Below are 17,659 nucleotides of genomic sequence, written 5' to 3'. Positions count from 1 at the left end.
GGCCTGGACAGCTGATGAATCCTGGACAATGAGAACACTATCCCAGACTCCACTGGCTTCTAGTATATTCTGGAGCTTCCAGTGCCCAGGATACCCTCCCTGCCCAAGACAGGGAACCTCTAGGGTCCCCCCCAGCCTCTTTCCTATTTGGGAGCCAGCCTGGATCTCCATGAAAAGAAGCCTCTCTCAGCTAGGCACTCTTGGCTAAGCATCCTAGGTGCTCCCCAGGGGAGCTGACTACTCTAAAGAGGGTGTTTTCCCCACATCCCTTGTGTTGGTACAAAGGATGAGAAGGCTGCCCCTTGAGAGAAGGGCAGTACATGCATGAGCCCTCTGTGGTCCCCTGAGGCCAGCAGCCAGAGGCAGAGGTCACCATCAGGAGGGCAAACCCAAGGCCTACCCCCAGGCCCACTGCAGCTGACCACTAAACAATAGGACCCCGGCTGCCGGCCCTGAAGGTGAGCATGTTGGAAGGACAGGCTGATGGCCCGCACTCCTCAGCAAAGCTGGACAGTGATGCCTTCCTGGTTCTATTAGCCTGGGGGAGGTAGAGAGGCAATATCCTTAGCACAGGTCCTTAGCCATCCCCATGATGCCTAGAGCCACATCCCAGGACCCTTGCTACACCTGCTTGGTCTCCGTGTTGCTGACCAGCACTGTTGGTCAGAGCTTCCCATTCCCACTGAGCAGGCTCTGAGAGATGCAGAGACACATGGGAACCTTAGGGTAGAGAACCATGGAGAGCTCCCAGAGCTTGCTTCTCCTGGGCTCTGCTTCCTGTCTTGTCTGTCATGGCCCCTGGCCCCTGAGACCAGGCCCTGGCAGCACTCAAGAGGAAAGATCTCAGGCCCCAAGGAACCAATGCCTCCTGTTGCTGGCCCTTCCATCCACCTGGGCAGCTGGCAGAGAGCAGAGCTGGGCGCCTAGACCCCCAGTCAGAAGGGGAAGGTCCCCAGATCACCCCAGGGCCACACAATGGACTTTCAGCCAAATGCAGATTTCAAAATTCCTGGCCGGCCTCTGAATTGACAGAGCTCTTGAATAATGGATCAGCTGGGCCTCACTTGTCTGATCAATAGAGAAGGCAGGCTACCAAGCCATCAGAGAATGACCCAGAGCTGGCCCTTTGGGATGTGAGGGCCAGGGGAAGGAATGGGGAAGGCTGGAGGCCTGGCGTCCCAGGCGCCAGAGGAAGGCGGAGAGCCAGCTCCCAGTGACACCATCTACTCGCCCTGGGCCCCACACTTTGCCTCATCCCTTTCAAGTCTCCCATCCGCCCAGATGTGGACAGGATTCCCAGAGTCCCAGACAAGCAGGGCTTGAGTTTGGGGCTGGTCCTGGTCCTGGGTCTCAGGTAATCCCAAGCAGCAGGAGAAGCCTGGGAAGGGAGTCTGAAGACAGCCTGTACCCTCTGCAGATCCTGCTGGGGTTACCCCTCCCTTTGGGCTGAGGAGAGGCAGGCCAGGACCCCGTCCCTGCTTCCTAGGACTGACACTGCCCCTCTCCTTGGGAGCTTCTGGCCAAATGCTGAAGAAGTGGACCTGGTGTTGGGCTGCCAAGGTGGAGAGGAAGGAAGGGCACAGCAGCAGCCCTGGAAAGGCAGGGGGAAGACGCCCAGCCTTCCTCATCCTGCTTTGCTCTGAGCTCCTGGGAGTAGCCCAGAGGAAGCTGGCAAGGCAGTGACCCTCTGGGACCCAGGGCTGGGATGTCAGGCATCCTTTTGGAGGAGAAGGGGAGCACCCTGGACACAGCTCAGAGCCCTGCTGCTGCCAACTGAGACCAAAGGACTGGCTGGGCCTAGACTCCTGGTATCACACAGACCCACAGGGTAGGGCGCAGGCATCCTAGTGGGGCAGGTACCCATCCCAGGCACTGTTTGAGAGCCCAAGCCTTGCAGCCTGGTGGAAAAGGAGATGAGGGGAAGGAGACTAAGTCCAGGGGGAGTCTGGGGGCCCAGAGGACAGGGCAGCATGTGGGGGGGGGTGCAGAGGCTAATCAAACCTGGCATCTTCCCCACAAGATACTTGGTGCTAGAACATGTATCGGGTGGTGAGCTCTTCGACTATCTTGTGAAGAAGGGGAGGCTGACGCCCAAGGAAGCCCGCAAGTTCTTCCGACAAATCATCTCTGCTCTTGACTTCTGCCACAGCCACTCAATATGGTGAGCGGGGTGGGAGGATGGGCCCCAAGGATGCTGAGTCCTGCTCCTCTTCTCCCCGAATCTCTCCTGTCATCTCCCTCCTCCCAAGATAGGGAGCAGGCTTCCCCTGGCCTATTTCTCTAGGTGGCATTGGCTGGCAGCCTTCTGGGGCTTTCCTCCCAGCCCAGGCCCCTCAGGCCCAGGGATGTGGGGACAATGGCCTCCACTGGTCTCCAATTTTCTCCTCCCCCAGAAGGGCTGCCGCCTTCTGGAGCTCAAGGCTTCCAGCCTGGGCCACTCGAGAAGGCTTTGCCATGCCTGCCAGAGCTTTCTAGACTGGGTCTCTCTGGTGACACTGTGCCATACCGTCTCCATCCTCTGATGCAGCCCAGCCTGGACCAAGCCATCCCCCTCTCACTCACCCAAAGGGTTCTGGGGGCAGATCTGTGTCCAGGGAGCCAGTATAAGCTAGTCTGCCCCCAAGCCTGGTTTGTTTGGAGGACACTCTCCAAAGCCACTGGCAACTGGGGGTGGGGGCTGCAGTTGTCAGGAGCAGGCCAGCCAATGGGTAGTGGTGGGGAGGCTGGCCCTAGTAACAGAACTGGCTGCTCCAGCCTTTTCCAGGGGGACAAGGCCTGGCCTGAGAAGAGGAAGTAGAATGCTTCTTGTCGGGGATGATAGGGGAGCTCCCAAGACCCCCACCCCACCTCAGTCAGAGAGAACTGGCTGCTCTAAGGGAAAGAGGCAGCCCCTGGCCAGCCAGGAGACTTCCAATTGGCTGGCTGTGACATCACCAGTCTGGGCTGCCATTGGCCCCCATCTGTGTGTGGTTTTCTGTGTCTCTGTATGGTGGGGAGTGGGCCCTGGGGGGTTCTGGGGTAGAAAGCAACAATCAGATAAACTCACCACTTTCAGGAAGCAGATCCCTAGGACAAAAGATCTATACTCAGACTCTGCTAAGCTGATAGACCTTGGGACAGCAGCTGTCAGCCTTCACTGAGATTGAAGATAAGGATGGGGATGGGCATGGGTGGAGGAGGGGAGCAGCCTGCCCTGATCAGCAGGGTCTCTGGGGTCCAGGACACTCATCCTGGCCCCAGGCTCAAGCACCCAGGCTTCCCCTGCCCCGCCCTGCAAAGAGTGCCCAGGCCTGGGGAGATGAGCTGCCACTCAGCTTCCTTAGCTGTCTTGTGCATCCTCTTGCGCTCAGAGTCTGGGAGAGGAGGCCAGGAAGGCTTCTGCCAAGCTCAAGATGCCGGGTCACCTGCATAGAGGACCTTCTCATACGAAGAGCCTGAGATAACTCCATGGGTGCCTCCCCAGCCCCTGGCCTCTGTTCCCCTTTCCTTCCTTTCCTTAGCCCTCCTCCTCCTCCTTTGTTTCACTTGTTCCGATCTAGAGTACTGGCCTCAGAGTCAGGAAGACCTGGGTTCAAATCTTACCTAGAATACTTGCTAGCTGTGTGATCTTCAGCAAATCCCCTGATTTCTCTGTGCCTCGGTTTCCTCATCTGTAAAAGCAGGGGTTGGCCTCATCAGTCTCCAAGGCCCCTGCGGCTCCATGTCTAGGCTCTTAGGAGCCTGGCTTGCCTGGTTCAGGCTGAGCCAAGCTCCTTTGCCTCAGTCTCCCCTGTGGGGCTCTGAGCTGGGGTGAGTCCCAGGAGTACATCCGCTTTCCCTCTCCTCAGCCACAGGGACTTGAAACCCGAAAACCTTCTGCTGGACGAGAGGAACAACATCAGAATAGCTGACTTCGGGATGGCGTCACTGCAGGTTGGGGACAGCTTATTAGAAACCAGCTGCGGGTGAGTGGTGCGGGTCCCCAGAGCTGGGCCCTACCTAGACCCACACCAGGGTTTCGGGGTCCCCTCGAGGCTGTGGCCCGGGGACCAGTCCCAGCCAGAACGTCCTGCCCAAGAACCTTCCCATGCCCATCACAGCAGCCTCAGGCTCTAGTCTGTTGGGTGTTGGTGCCACCTCCTGGCAAGTTCTTGGTACTGCAGCCCCCAGTTACACTTCATCAGGGCTGAATGCAGCTGCCAAGGAGATGGGCTGGCCCTTGCAGGATTCCAGACTCTGGTGCAGCGTGTGTGAAGGGTGGGGAGGGGATTACCAAGGGAGAAGGGCCACAGTAAAAGCAGGATCGACCAGCTTCCTTTCAAAGGTTGTCCTGGTTCTCAAAGAGCAAAGAGAATAACTTCTGCAGAGACCAATCAATCAATCACTAAGCATTTATTAAGCACCTACTGTGTACCAGGTGCTGTGCTAAGCAATGGGCACACAAAGACAATGACCCCTGCCTTCACAAAGCTCACCTTCTATCGTGGTGGCAACCTGGACATGCATAGGCACAGTCACCCCTTCCACAGCGTGACTTTCCCCACGGCAGTATTGACATATTGAGGGTCGGCATAAGAAACTCAATGGGAATTTGTGGGGAGAAGCCACAGATAACACAGAAAAGCTTTAGAAACTCAGAAATGCACAAAATAGATGTATAGTGTTGTATAATGTCAACATATTTTATCTTTTAATACTGTAATAATTCAGACTTCTTCTCTGGTATGAAAGGAGGACCAACACGCTTTACAGATTTTCCAGATCGTGGGGGCACCATGCCCCAAGCTCCCATGATGTGAAGAGATAACTCTACCTATTCGATAGCTACAAAGTGACTGGGGCGGGGAGGGGCGGGGTGCGGCGGGAAGGTCCTGGAAAAGGAAACACATAAACTAAGTCTTGGAAAAAGCCAAGGATTCTAACAGCGAGAGGTAAAGGCTTGCCTCCTTGGCATTCCTCACAAAAGCAACAGGGCAGGAAGTGGGGGCCGATGAACTTGACTTTGATTCCTGACACCCACAATTCTGGGATCCTAGAGAGGGCTGGCTTAACATGGCACAAGAGAGCGGGGATTACCACGGCTGAGCAGGACAGGCTGAGCTAGCCTAGCCTCATTTCTTCTTTGGACAGGGTGACTAGCCTAGTGGATGGGGGGATGGGCAGTAGCTGTAGCCACTAGACTTTACCTAGATCTCAGCAGATCCCATGATAAGGACTGCATTTGATTCTTGGGGGGAAAGTGGAGCCAGATGGAGCAGACCACAATCAGAGAGACCTCTGGGCTAGTTTAGTGGCCAGAAGGAGTAATCCTTCATTGTTTGATGTTGGTTTGGGAGAAGGTCTCCAGGGGAATACCCCGGGGGTCTGAGCATGGGATTTAGCACTTTTATCTGTGACTCGGATAAAGGCCCATGTTGTATTCTCACCAAATTTATGGGTGACACCAAGCTGGGAAGGATGGCTAACTCAGTGGAGACAGGGTTCAAAAATGCCTAGACAGCCAACATCACTGGGCTAAGAGGATGAGACTTAATAGGGACAAATGTGAAGGCCACCTCCTGGATTCAGAAAGTCAGCTTCTGACATACAAGGCAGAGGAAGCATATCTAGACAGCAATCTGTCTGAGAGGGATCTGGGGACCTTGGAGGCCTGGAAGCGGAATATGAGTTCCCATGTAACCAGTCTTAGGCTCCACCCAGATGGGCAGAAGGCCTTGGTTATCCTGCTCTGCTCAGACAACATTGGGAGTGTCGTGTGTTCGGTTCTGGTGCCGTAATCAACAAAAGACATTGATTGACCAGAGATCACCAAGTCCACCAAGAAAGGGAAGGGCTGGCTCCAAGTTCTTTGCTCGGGAAGGGGGGGATAAAGGATTGTGATGTTTAGCCTGGAGAAGAGTGACATGGGCATGGGGAGAGGTGGCGATGGCTGCCCTCAGCATTTGATGGGACGTGCTGGGGAGGAATATTCAATTTATTCTGCTTGGCCCTCGAGAGCAGAGCCAGGAGCATAGAAGGTGGGGTAGGTGCAGGGAGACAGCTCGTTGATGTCAGGAAAAACTTCCCAGCAATCAGCACTCTCCAGGGGTATTGGCCCTCCTCTCTATAAGAAGTCTTCAGATAAGTCAAGTCAACAAGCATTTATTAAGCACCTACTGTATGCCAGGTACTGTGCTAAGCTCTGGGGATACAGTGAAGGGCAAAATCACAGTCCCTGCCCTCAAGGAACTCACAGTCTAACAGGAGAGACAACAAGCAAACAACTAATGTACAAACAAGATCCAGGCAAGGAAGATGGGGAATAAGCAGCAGAGGGGAAGCATGGGCTTTAGGAACATCCGGAAAGGCTTCTTCTAGAAAGCGGGGCTTAGATGGGCTTTGATGGGGCAGGGGAGATGAGCAGCCATTCCTCTGAAACAACACTCCGGAACAATCTCGAGTCAGGAGAGCGAGGAACAGCAGGGTCCAGAGCAGAGTACTGGAGTGGGGGGCAGGGTGGAGTAAGGAATGGAAAGGCGAGAAGGGGGAGGCTATGAAGGGCCATGGAGCCCAAATGGAGAGGGCTGCGCTTGCTCCTGAAGGCCACTGGGAAGCAGTAGCATTTCTTAAGTCACAGTTGTGGTCCTCCATGCTTTGAGGACCAAGATGACATCAGCATTTTGGGGTTGGAATAGAGTGTGTCCCACTGTGGCTGGTGAGCCCAATACAAGCTCAGAAGGCTCTGCCACAGGTCAGGGGAAAGGGAATGACTCCACCATACCTGAGCTTTAGGGAAATCACTTTGGTGGCTGAATGAAAGATGCACCTGAGTGGGGAGAGACTGAGGCAGGCAGACCCTGCCCCCCAGCAGCTACTGCAGCAGTCCAGGTGATGTACCAGTGTGTGGGCAGGGTCAGAGGAGAGAAGGGGGTCTAGATGTGACATGCTATGAATGAATAAAGCGTTTACTGTTTACGGTGTACAAAGCGCTGGGATTTAGAAGAAAAGTCCCTGCTCTAAGGGCTCACATGCTATGGAAGGAGAAATCACCAGGCTTAGCACCAGCTTGGATGTGTGGGATGAGGAGCCTGGGAGCCTGGAGGATGGCGGTGCCCTCCACAGTAAAGGGAAAGCTAGCGAAAGGGAAGGGTTGGGCTGGGGGAGAGGAAGGGTCCATTTTTGGACATGCTGAGTTTTACATGTCTATGGGACGTACACATTGAGATGTCCAAGAGGCATGTGGCAACCCTTGTCAAGGGTGTTCTGGGGGGAGGGCTCCAATTCAGGTCTTGGCTGAGGCCCCTCCAGCTCAGAGGTCTAGCGCTCCTGCTCCCTTCTCTTCTTGCTTTCCCCCTGGGCTCCCTAAATCCTATAGACATGCAAGCAGCTTCATCTACAACCACTGGGCACAGCAGCCAGCCGCCTTCCTGCTCCAGCTGGGAAAGTTTCAAAAGCCCCCCCTCCATGTGTGCCCATGCACACACATGCACACACATACACACAGGCATACACACACAGATGGGTCAGGGAAGGATAAAGGGGGCCTATCTGTCCCTCCCCTCATGTGAGGGGGGCTCAGACTCTTCTTCAGGGGCCACTTCAATAGCCCTGGCGAGGCATGTCCGGTGGTTGCTGCCTCACTGCACTGAACCTCCTCTGTCTCTCCTAGGCCCCAGCCACCTCAGCCGCACTGAGCCTTGGACCCTCACCCCCTGAAAACTGTGGCAGCTGAGGGTAGGGCCTCAGGGCTCTTCATTCCCAGGGCCTCGTAGTGGGGAAAATGAGGGCTGGCTCTTCCAAAAGCCAGAGCTCTCTCAGGCCACATCCATGTTTCTTCCTCAAATGGGTCTAAGACAAGGCGGGGCTGGGTCTGCCTCTCAGTCCTGGGGGCCCTGGAAGTCTGGACTGCATCTTCTGTAGCACACAAGCAGGAATCTTAGAAGGCTTTCCCTGAGCCACCCGTACCACAGGGCAGCCTGTCCACCCCCAGGAAAATATGGGCCATGGCTGTGTGGTCAGCGTGGTGCAGTGGGTGTGAGTCGGAAGCTCTGCCTTCACATCCCATGCTCTTCATTATGTGTTTGCCCTTGTCCTTGTCCTTCCTCTCTCAGAGATGCCTTAGTTTCCCTATTTCTAATTGTGGACAGTACTACCAGGACCACTCCTTCCATGGTTTGCAAAATAATGCATTAGCTGAAAGGGAACTGTTAGCTTCAGGGGAGGGGCCACCTCCCTCCCCTTCCTGCCTGCCTTGCCCTCTGCCTCCCTGGTCTCCTAGGCAGGTGATAGCTTCATTCAGGAAAGGAGCCTCAAGATGCCCATAACTTTCCGTTAAAGAATGGAAGCCACCTAGCCACATCCATCCATTTGCCCACATTAAGTACTGCTGAAATGTCTCTGCATTTTCCCCATCTCTTTTCTCCTATGACTGGAAGGCAAGAGGAAACCTAGTGCCCTGGCCCTGCCTTCTCCACCTTTTGGAACCCACAGCCTCTACCTTGGAGAGCCCTGTTCTGGTGTCTGGGGAGCAGTGGTTGGGGCCAGGCCTGGCATGGTTTCAAGGGGCTCTACCAGGGTAGGAAAGGTATGTTTCTAGTGGCAGTAAAGCCTGGAGAGAGCCCCTCTATCCCCAGGGAGGGAGGAGAGCCAGAATGCATGGGGCCTGTCCCTGGTGACCTGACAGTGTCTCTTTTGCATCCAGGTCACCGCATTACGCCTGCCCCGAAGTGATCCGGGTAAGTATGCCTGACCTCTCCTCACCCACCTTGAGCACCCCAGATCCAGCTCCCCTCTCTGGCCCCAAGGGGGATGAGGGTGGCCCATTGTATGGCCTTCCAGACTTAGCCAGTCTTGCACTGGAAAATGCCCAGCACACTCCTGGCCAGTAGCCATCAAGTCTGGGACTGCCTCCTTGGTCAAGTACATGCCAACTTTTGGCCAGCCTTGAACCCCAGCTCTGCATTGTCTCCCAGGGTGAGAAATACGATGGGAGAAAAGCGGACGTGTGGAGCTGTGGGGTCATTCTATTCGCCTTGTTGGTGGTAAGTACCCATCCACCCCCTGGGCCACACATGCCAGGCTTGGTATCCCCCTCCCAAGGGACTGCAGGAATCCACAAGGCCTGGCAGGCAGCTCTAGTGAGCAGCGCCTTGATGGTCAGAGCTGTCCGTGATGCTGCCATTTTTAGTTCCCGGCCAGCCAAGGAGCTAAGGGCAAAGTCGTCTGAGCCAGCTTGTCTCGCCCCACCCAGAGTCCAGCTGGATCCCTTGGCCCCTTCTGGCTGCTTCTGACCCTTCCTGGCCCATCTGGCCCCCTCCTTCTGGGATAGCTGGCTATCCTCCATCCTTGATCTTCAGTCAAGACACCAAACCCTTCCCTCCCTCCTTCTCTCCCTTCCTAGCAGACCTGAGGAACCAGCCAGACAAGGACAGGCATACAGGCATGGGCTTCCATATGAGTCTTGCATACATGGACTCTTCTGCCCAGCGTACCCATTCATCCGTGGCTAGCAGGAGTGGGAGGGGAAGGAGTCCCTTGCTGGGGAGGCTGCACCATCGCCCCCAGAAGGTCCCCTTCCGCAGCCTTTTCCTTCCTCTCCTCTCCCCCCTCCCCTCACCTGGCCTTTTCCCTCCTCCTCTCCCCCCTCTCCTCACGTGGCCTTTTCCCTTCTCCCCTCCCCGCCTCATTGGCCTGTCTGCTGCAGGGGGCTTTGCCTTTCGACGATGACAACCTCCGGCAGCTCCTGGAGAAGGTGAAGCGAGGGGTGTTCCACATGCCGCACTTCATCCCGCCAGACTGTCAGAACCTGCTGCGGGGCATGATTGAAGTTGATGCCTCTAAGAGGTTGACGGTGAGAGGGGGAGAGCCAGGGACCTCGGGCACCCCAGCCTCTGGCAGGCAGTTCCACCCCACCAGCCCACGCCATCCCCTTCCCTTTCCTTCCCAGGCACTAAAGGTGAAGTTAGGACTGACTCGCTGTGCGTGTGCACATGGGTGTACATGGATGCGCACGAACCTGTACCCCTGTGTCTCAGTGTGTGTGCACATGTGTTAGATGCGTGTATGAGAGAGTACATCTATGTATACACGCCTGTGTGTGGTGTGTGCACATATGAACATGACCACACATGTAAGTATGTGTAAACATGCATGCATCCAAGCCCATGTGTATGCCTGTGTCTGTGTGTGCATGTGTGTGTATGTATGTGAGTGAATGAGTGTGTCCTGTGATGAAGGGAGAATGGGGCTGATATGCCTGCCTCGATGTTCACGTCTCCTCTAGGACCTTGAGCCTCCCCAAAGCACCCCCAGTGGGTAGGGCAGAGGCCCGGAGCATCCTCACCTCTAAGGCCACACTCTCACTGCCCCCCTTCTCCCCTTGCCGCCTTCTTCCTCCAAACAGCCTCCTTGAGGCATCACTAACTTTTGTGCTAGAGACAGGCAGTTATGGGCGCTGAGGACCCTTTGTGGTTGACGAGCAGCCCGAGTCACCTATGGGTCCTCCAGCCTGTCATGGGCTCCCCCTGGGACTGCCACTGGCTCAGCTTTGGAGTTGGCATTGACTGGTCTGCCCAGGGAGAGCCTCTCCCACCTCCAGTGATGTACTCCGTCCCCTCAGGATCGGGCAAATGCTCTCTGACAGTAGCCCCTTTGGGACTTTCCTCTGTCCCTCAGAGTCCAGGTCAGAGGAGGCTTCGAGGGGAGTTGCCTTTTCTGCTCTGAGGTTGCTGTCCCTGGGCCTGTTTCCTTCCTGTAGCTGCTCCTTTCTCCCTGCCTTGTTCTATCCCTTAACCCACCTGAGAGGCTGTCACTTCCCTGAGCATGGTCTTTCTATCTGCTGACCTCACTCCCTGGGGGAAAGAAGAGGGAAGGAATCAGAAGGGCAGTTGCTGCAGCCCTGTCCAAGCACGCTGGAAGGCAACCACCAAGTATAGGTGCATCTACTTCAGCTGAAGTCTCCAAGGTGCCTCCCCTAGCTCCTTAGTGGGTTTCCAGGGCTCAGGCTCAGAGAGTGTCTAGCCTAGGAGGTGAGGGGCAGTGCTGGTCAAGGAGGGGCTGTCTTGGACCTCCCCCCCATCCCAGTGTGATCCACAGGCTCCATTGAGCAGGGATGCATCCCTCTCTGCATCTCAGGCTGCACTCGATCCCACACAGCCAGCCTCAGGTTTGTTCTGTGACCAGGGGTCGGGGGGGAATACAGCGTCCTTCCTGTCCCTCCTTTAGAGTCAGAAAGGCCCCTTCCTGGCCCTGAAGCCTAGCGATGGGGCCCTTTGACCAGCACACATTCTCTGGTCGGCTCCCTTTAGCCCTGATATGGAGTGGTGAGGGAAATGGGGGAGACAGTTACTGTGCAGCCCAGGATCAATAAAATGGGCCTCCTGCATATGGATGGAGCTCTCAATCTATCCCTCCATCATCCATCCATCCATCCACCCATTCATCGATCTATCCCTCCATCAGTGAGCACTAATTAAGCTCATTCTGTGTACCTGGCACCATGCTAAGCACTGGGGTACCAAGATAAAGAATAAGATCATGCCTGCTCTCAAGCAGCTTACATTACATTGCTTAATTCTCTCAATCTCTTGGTGTGACCTCGACCTTGGGACCAGGCTGAGGCTCCCCAGAGGACCAAAGCCCAGACCCCAGGTCTCAGGGCACCCACAAGGAGAGTAGCTCAGAAGTCCTGGTTCCAGTTTGTCTCTGTCCTGGTTGCCAGTCCTTTTGTGCCCTCCAGGAGTCACTGTGGACCCCAGCCTCTCCCCTACCCCTACGCTTTTGCATTTTAAGCAGCCTGCCCAGCTGACCCCTCCCTTCTCTCAGTGAGGAGACAGTATTTGGGTCTCCAGGATGGGGCCAGGAAGGAGGTTCCCCAGCTCCCCTCAGTTCCCTGGGCCCTTCTAGGCCCAGGTCTGGTTCCCAGGGGCAGCATCTTGAAAGAAGGCCCAAGAGACTCTGCCCATGCAGGTTGGGGGGTTTGGCCTCACCGTGAACAGACTCACTCCTGCTCTTGCTTCCCACTCTGGGTCTCAGCTTTCTCATCTTTCCAGTGAGAGGCTAGACTAGGTCTCTCAGAGCCCATCCAGTTCTGACGCTCTGCCCTCTTCCCATTAGCACAGCATGGGCCTCAGTCCACCTGCAGCATCCCTCCTGCCCCCACCTAGCCCCACTTCTCCTGCCATACTAACTCCCTGTTTTCTTTCCTTGTAGCTAGAACACATTCAGAAACACATATGGTATATGTAAGTAGCTTCAAAACCCCACTAATCTCCTTCCTTGACTGTGGCTGTGGCCTGGAGGATGTGTGTGCTAGCAAGAGCGGGAGGAGAGCAGGGACCTGTCCAGCTGGGGCAAGTGTCAGGCTGCCAGGGAGCCTGGCCAATGGAACTGGGCCCTTGGGGCCCTGAGAAAGGGAGCCTTGGGGCTCTGCCCTGGGCTGCAGGGGCATGGGCTGGCTTTCCAGCCCAGCCAGCCTGACCTCCTCCCACCTCCCATCCTGGGGGTGAGCCCCCGGGATGGGACACTATCTGTGACAAGCCCTGAAACATTGTGGGAGTGGGAGGGAGGCAGGAAAGGAAGGAAGTACCTAGTCAGGCTGGCTGACTTGAGGAACCAGGATTCCAGGGTGCCCATGGATGGGGGAGGGCTTGAGTCTGAGCCCAGAACACTCCTGCCTAAGTTCACATCCACCATCCTAGCCCTTTGAGGGCAGTCAAGCTCAGAGGTCAGGGCCCCTCTTCCCACCTCCCTGTCCTTTCCCCAGCTGACTCTGTGGGAGGGAGAAATCCAAGTGCTGGAAAGCCCTTGGTGAGTGGACTTTGCTGTCTGTCTGCAGAGGGGGCAAGAATGAGCCAGAGCCAGAGCAGCCCATCCCTCGAAAGGTGCAGATCCGATCCCTTCCATCCCTGGAGGACATCGACCCCGACGTACTGGACAGCATGCACTCTCTAGGCTGCTTCCGAGACAGAAATAAACTCTTACAGGACCTCTTGTCAGAAGAGTGAGTCCAGGGTTAAGGCTGAGGTGGGGAGGGGGATGCTGGAGAGGTCTGGAGCTCACAGAAGGGTCTGGGATTCACTCACAGAAGGGCCTAGGACATCTCTCTTCCCTCCTAGGCCTGTGAGGTCTTCACTCTTCCAGCCCTTTCACTTGCCCACTTGTCCATCCCAAAAGCTTTCAGACTGGAGAAGCAGCTCTCTGGTAGCACCTTCAGGAGTCAATTGCTTCCCTCCTTGGTCCTGGCCAACAGGAAACAAATCCAGTGTTTTCCAAAGGAATGTTTCCTGGCAAATCCAGGGAAATGTTGGGATTACCAAGAGCTAACATGGCCTCCTCAGGGAGTACATCCCTCACCAGCCTATTTTATTTTATCAAGATTCCTAAACTATTAGGTCAGGGGTGGCTGGAGAAACTTACAGATATTTTAGCCAGGCATTTGACCAAGTTTATAGAAGAACGTGGGCTGAGTGATAGCACAGTTGAGTAAGTTCAAAACTGGCCAGAAGATCACACCTCAAGAGTCGTCCCTGATGCTTCCACATGATCTTGAAAGCAGGTCTCCAGTGGGGGGCCCCAGGGCTTTGTGATTGGTCCAGGGCTATTTAATCATTCTCTCACTGACTTACAGAAAGGTGGAAGTGGCCTGATTATTAAATTTTCAGGTGACACCAACCTGCGAGGGAGAGCTGAAAAAAATGGAAGGCAGTCAGGACTGCAAATGATATTGGTAGTCTAGAACATTGAAATTTAATAGGGAAAAAGTCTAAATTAAGAAGGGCAGCTACAATGTGCCAGGCACTGTGCTAAGTGCTGGAGAGATAAATGCAAGCAAAAAAAAAAGTCTGACAGGCCTTGCCCTCAAGGAGCTTACATTCTAATGGCCAGAGATAACATCTAAAAGGGAGCTGGAAAGCTTGAGTGGGGGCTGGGGATGAAGGGTTCTTGTAGAGAGGAAAGTGTGGAAGTCCAGAGAGTCAGAAGCACAGCCAGGAAGAGAATGAAGCATAGCTGTCTCAAAAAAAAAAATCCATATCATAAGCACAAGGTAGGGAAGACATGGCCAGACCCTAATTCATTGGGAAAAGATCTGAAGGCCCTAGGGGACCACAAACTCTCTTTGACTCAACAGTGTGGTATAGCAGTCAAAAGAATCTTCAACTGCATTAAGAGCCTATTGTCAAGCCTAGGGAGATGGCCATTCCACTAGTCTGCCCTGGTCAGACCTCTTCCAGACTTCCAGGCGATCTAGTTGGGGAACCATAGTTTTGAAAGCATATTGATGAGAAGGAGGGTGTCCAGAGGAGGCAGCCAGAATGGGGAAGGTTCAGGTCATATGGGTATTTGTTGAAAGAATGAAGGATTCTGAACCCGTGGAAGAGAAGATGGGGGAGGGGGGAATGAGAGTTGTCTTTGCATATTTTGGACAGTGGGAAAGGGAATAGACTGCTTGATTTGGCCTCAGTGAGCAGAGCCCATAGCAGTGTGGAAAGCCACAAAGAGGTTCGCCTTGATGTCAGAAACATTTCTTTCTTACAATGAGTGGGCTGCCTCAGGAAGCTGTAGCTTTCCAATGCCTGGAGATCTCCAAGCCCAAGGGTGACTGTTGGATGGTCACTGGATGACTACACACTGAGTGGTTGTCAAGACAATACTTGGCCAGGCACAGGATAAAGAAGTCCCTTCCAGTGTGTCGAGGCTGTGATTCCCAAAAGAAGAAAAATGGCAGTGAGCTTGGGAGTGCACAGCCCTACCCTGGCTCACTGACATCTGGCCACCATTTGGTTTGGCCGCTCTTTGGACATGTCATCCTTGTGCCCTGTCTTAGGGGAAGGGGTCAGGCCAGCACCTAATTCCTCAGCCTCAATTCCCAGCCTTTTCCTCAGAAGTAACTTGCTCTTCTCTCCTGTCGGGTCCCAGGCTCTTGTCCATGGTCCTGGCCTGTACTGCCCTCTGCTCTGTGACTACCACATGCACCATAGATTCTCCTTGAGCCGTGAGCCCCTAGACTCCAGAGGAAGAAGGTCCTGCCCTATGTGACCTCCAAGACTCTTCCCTTTGCCTTTTGGTTTTCTTGTAAGGACTTTGGCAAGCTCAATGGCTCTGGCCTAGGGAGGTCCCCTCCCTACCCCAACTTGCTTCTCTCTGCCTTATTCATTTTGCCTAAAGCATAGTCACTAGTTAGTCAGTGATAAGGGGTGGCATTTATGTAGCACCATAGCCCACTGGAACCTTATAACAACCATGTGAGAGAGGAAGCGCAGAGATGAATAGTGTATTTTATAAAAGAGGAAATTTCAGGAGGTGAAGGGCCTGGTATCAGGCTGATGTCATTAAGGTGGTGTCAGAGATGGACTTCCTTACTCCACCCCCAGGCCACTGCTTGCTACAACTCATGCCTCTTGGGTGTTCAGAGCCTGGTGACCAAGGCCAGCCCTTGGGTCTAGCCTCTCTAGCATATTCCTCTGGAGTGCCTCCATCCTCTAGAAATGGAAAAGTCTTCTTCAGACAGGAAACTCAGTGACTCAACAGGATCAAAAGCATGAAGACAAGACAAGACAGGAAGCTGCTATCTCTTCAGTGGAGTGACCTGAAGCTGTGAGATGGGCTGCATTGAGAGGCACAGCTTCCAGAGCTGGGGAGGTGATGGTCACTATGGCCTCTGCCCAGCCATATCCCATGCGAAGCACCATTCGGTCCTGAGTGCCACAACTTAAGGACATTCACAGGATCACAGAATTTGGAGTTGGAAGGGACCCCAACACCCTCTAGTCTCATCGCTTCACAAAGGAATCTCCACTATAAGATACCAGATAGAAGGTCATCCAGCTTCTGCTTGGGAGCTCAAGGAGAGGAAACCCACCACCTCTGGAGGCAGCACATTCCTTGTTGGGACAGCTTTCCAGGCGAGGAAGCTTCTCCTGACACCAAGCCTAAATCTGCCTCTCACTGGCGCACACACCCCTCCACTCCCCCTGCTCCTGGCTCTGCTGTCTGGGGCCAAACCAATCCCTCCTCCACAGCACAGCCCTTTAGACACTGGGAGACAGTTCCCATTTGCCTCCCGGCATTCTCTTCCTCAATTTAAAAGCTTCTAGTTCTTCTAATTAACACTTGTATGTCATGGACTCCAGGTTATCAGTGTCCTTCCTAATCCTTTGGCCTAGAAATAAACCCAGTAGTCTAGACAAGGTCTGACCTAGGGTGAACACAGTGGACAATCACTTCCCTATCCCTGGAAGCTCTGCACATCTTAAGGCAGCCCAAGATCGCATTCAATTCTTGGCTACCAAATCACTCCGCTGACTTACATGGAGCTGACTTATATGGTCAGCTCAGACCCCATATCCTTTCAAAACGCCTGATGCCTATCTGTGACTCCCCCATCTCATTCTGATGGAGTTGGAGTTGGAGGTTTTGTGCTCAAGTGGCTTGCTTGAGCCTTATCCCAGTTTAATCTCATCTTATTAAATCAGCCCAGTGCGCTGGCCAACCTGTCAGGATTCTGGAATCCCGACTAGCTACTCTGTCAGCCAGATCTCGCCCGCCTAGCTTGGTGTCATCATCAGACTTGATGATTATTTCATCTCTGCCTTTATCTGAGTCACTGATTGTGATGTGAAGCAGCTCAGGGCCAAGCAGAGTTCACTGAGGTCCTCCACTGTAGACCTCGTGGCATGATGGCATTGAACAATGAACTTTGAGTCCAACCACCTAGCCAGTTTAAAATCCATATGATTTTATTATCATCTACTTTTTCTCTCTATCTTCTCCATAAGAATGGCATGAGATGATTTCTTCGAAGTTTGGCTAAAACCTGGGTTGACTGTAATGTTCCCCTTGTCAACTGATGAGAAAAGGAAATCCTAGTGGCTTGATCTACTTTGAATGAAGTCATCAACACTGGCTCTTTGTAGTCATGGCTTCCTTGTCATCAGCCATCCTCTTAAAGTTCTGTCCTGGAGTTCTCCCAGAAATCCCAGTCAAGCCCACTGGCCTCTGGTTTGCGGCTCTGTTCTCTCTCCTCTTTTCGGAAAATTAGACAGTTAGCCTCTCTCATTCTCTGTGATGGTCCAAATATCACTGGCAATGACTCAACAATCACATATATTGTCAGTTCATGTTTATCAGGTGACTTGACTCCATCCAGATGCTCTTTCACTGGCTCCTCCCTTATCTTGGGGATCAACTTTTAGTTAATCATTTTTCTTCTGCTATTTCCAGCATATAAGTCATTGTCCTTGGCAGAGAAAACACAAGCACATTAAGAACTGAGCAGCATGGTCTTCTCTGCCATCATCTATCCTTGGCCCACTGATAAGTTGGAGGAAAGTCACCTGGATGGTGATCCCAGTTAGTGCTTCTAGTAGAGAACTAGAAGATTACAGCTGAGGCTGGATCCCTTAAGAAACCCTCTAGCAAAGAGGTGAAGGGGCACCAGATAAGGCAATGAACAATGAAGCCCAAAGGAAACTCCTCCATCCAGAAGCTCATGGGTGCTCAGACCAGAGGCACACCAGGGGGATTAAAGCCAGTGCAGTCTTTGGCAAACAGGGCAAAAAATCAGCAGGATCTTGGCCCTGGACCATCAAGCCACAGCAAAGGAAAAAGCCAGGTCCTAGTGGGTAGTGACCCACTAGGTCACAAGAAGATAGAAGATAGAAGATAGGGCACCTGAGCGGGGCATGAACCCCCAGGGTGTTCT

The 17,659-nt window shown here is 53.8% G+C and overlaps 1 protein-coding gene across 14 annotated transcripts in view; it reads left to right on the top strand.

Annotated features, from left to right (window-relative positions):
• The window catches only part of BRSK2 (BR serine/threonine kinase 2), a 174,462-nt gene that overhangs the window by 108,828 nt on the left and 47,975 nt on the right, over positions 1-17,659 (top strand). For all 14 annotated transcript variants that reach the window (XR_013484134.1, XR_002321408.2, XR_002321409.2 and 11 more), the window contains exons 4-10: positions 2,021-2,161; positions 3,828-3,944; positions 8,660-8,693; positions 8,931-8,999; positions 9,662-9,808; positions 12,169-12,200; positions 12,794-12,958. Coding sequence is in view for 11 of the 14 variants with exons in the window: in XM_078148691.1 (XP_078004817.1) it covers positions 2,021-2,161; positions 3,828-3,944; positions 8,660-8,693; positions 8,931-8,999; positions 9,662-9,808; positions 12,169-12,200; positions 12,794-12,958 (705 nt within the window). In the remaining 3 variants the exon portion in view is untranslated. The remainder of the gene's footprint in view (positions 1-2,020; positions 2,162-3,827; positions 3,945-8,659; positions 8,694-8,930; positions 9,000-9,661; positions 9,809-12,168; positions 12,201-12,793; positions 12,959-17,659) is intronic.

This window comes from Phascolarctos cinereus, unplaced genomic scaffold (assembly GCF_003287225.1).
Source record: "Phascolarctos cinereus isolate Bilbo 61053 unplaced genomic scaffold, phaCin_HiC Scaffold_9;HRSCAF=440, whole genome shotgun sequence".
Classification (NCBI taxonomy): domain Eukaryota; kingdom Metazoa; phylum Chordata; class Mammalia; order Diprotodontia; family Phascolarctidae; genus Phascolarctos; species Phascolarctos cinereus.
Note: the sequence above shows the minus strand (reverse complement) of the source record. Positions and strands in the feature narration are given on the sequence as shown.